This window comes from Cyprinodon variegatus, unplaced genomic scaffold, assembly GCF_000732505.1.
Source record: "Cyprinodon variegatus isolate N-32 unplaced genomic scaffold, C_variegatus-1.0 Scaffold363, whole genome shotgun sequence".
Classification (NCBI taxonomy): domain Eukaryota; kingdom Metazoa; phylum Chordata; class Actinopteri; order Cyprinodontiformes; family Cyprinodontidae; genus Cyprinodon; species Cyprinodon variegatus.
The window spans coordinates 424,023-425,520 of record NW_015150816.1 but is presented as its reverse complement, the minus strand read 5'-3'; the positions used below and the strand labels follow the sequence as shown (position 1 = coordinate 425,520).

At 42.2% G+C, this 1,498-nt stretch overlaps 1 protein-coding gene across 1 annotated transcript in view; it reads left to right on the top strand.

Annotated features, from left to right (window-relative positions):
- The window catches only part of LOC107092026 (G-protein coupled receptor 126-like), a 91,875-nt gene that overhangs the window by 27,960 nt on the left and 62,417 nt on the right, over positions 1–1,498 (top strand). The window contains exons 2-3 of the mRNA XM_015386299.1: positions 560–913; positions 1,267–1,425. Coding sequence (XP_015241785.1) covers positions 560–913; positions 1,267–1,425 — 513 coding nt within the window. The remainder of the gene's footprint in view (positions 1–559; positions 914–1,266; positions 1,426–1,498) is intronic.

Here is a 1,498-nt window from a genome sequence, read left to right as displayed (position 1 = left end):
GCCCTCTGGGGGGAGCCTCGCTGGAAAATCAACACCGGTTGCATAGTATACCTTTAAAGTAAATGGTGTCACATCATCAGCATAGAAAGATATATATTAATATTATGTTTTCCGCCTGCAAGCTGGTTTCCTTCCCAGCTATAAAGATGTGATCCATGGCGTTAGGGAATGATCATGACCTCTCATCCACTCTGGATTTCACTTGTTGCCAAACTCTTAATTTTCTTCCAAAAAAATAAATTGTACACAATAATTCTTCCCTTGATTAATTATTGAACTTCTCTTTGCTGCTGAGCTTTTCTCTAACTCAAAGTCCTCCTAAAAACGAAAGAAAGATGAGATGTACCTTCTTTCTTGGTGGTTCTTCCTTTATCTTATAGTGTCCTTCATTTGCTGCAAAGATCTTTAAAGTTCTTCGTGAATCTCTTACTGCTGACGAAGCGTTGATAACTGTTTGCCTCCTCTGTCGTCTTGTCTCCGTCCGTCCTTCTTCGTCTTGTCCTCATTTCTTTAGTCGTGTAACTGAAGGTTTGACTCATTGACTTTATTCTACCATCAGCTCCAGTTCTGGGCTGCAGCTCCATAAATTGTAATGTGGTGCTAACTGAAGCCCGGGGGGAGATCAAGTCACCCTGCTACCCCGAGAAATACCCCAACACCCACACCTGTAAGTGGACCCTGCAGGCACCGGCCGGCTTCATCATCCAGCTCTCGTTTTTGGACTTTGAACTGGAAGAGGCGCTGAACTGCATGTACGACCGGGTCCTGGTGAACACGGGTAACGCAGAATCAAAGTTTTGTGGTCTGACGGCCAACGGTTTGACACTGAACTCGACGAGGAACGAGATGGAGCTTTCCTTCATCTCTGACTTCAGCATACAGAAGAGGGGGTTCATGGTTAGATTCCAGCACGGTACGTTCCGGCTATGATGTGAACATTTTAAAAAGGAGTAAATGATGTTAAAAGAGTTGTTAAGGTCTTGAAAATAACCTATTTATAACCTTTTTTTGTTTTGTTTTTTTGTGAGTTGCGGCCTGTTAAAGAGTTCCCCAAAAACGTGCATATAATTTCCAATTTTTTCTGTATGTTAATTGTTTTCAAAGCAACTGATACCTTAAATCTGAAGAAACACATTGTGTTGCTTCTGTATCCTATTTTTTATGCAAGTTTGAATAAATTCTAAAGTGTATTTTCTCTTTGTGTTCAACCTCCAGGCTTATTTCTCCTTTTAACATCTTTGCTTTCTTTTATTCCCTCCACTCCAGTTGCTGTGGCTCTGAGGAACCAGAAGGTGAAAATCCCCAGTGCTGAGGTCGCAGAGGTCGCCAACTCTGTTTACATCCCGTCACTCAATGAACTGACCATATGTTTGGAAGTGGAAAGACTGGACGTTACTCAGGTGCTGATGAGGTTTCCATTTGAAGGTTTCAAACTGTGGTTTCAGTATGTCGAAGCTTGGAGTGTCTGTTCAGGAGGTATAGCTGCATTAACTGCAGT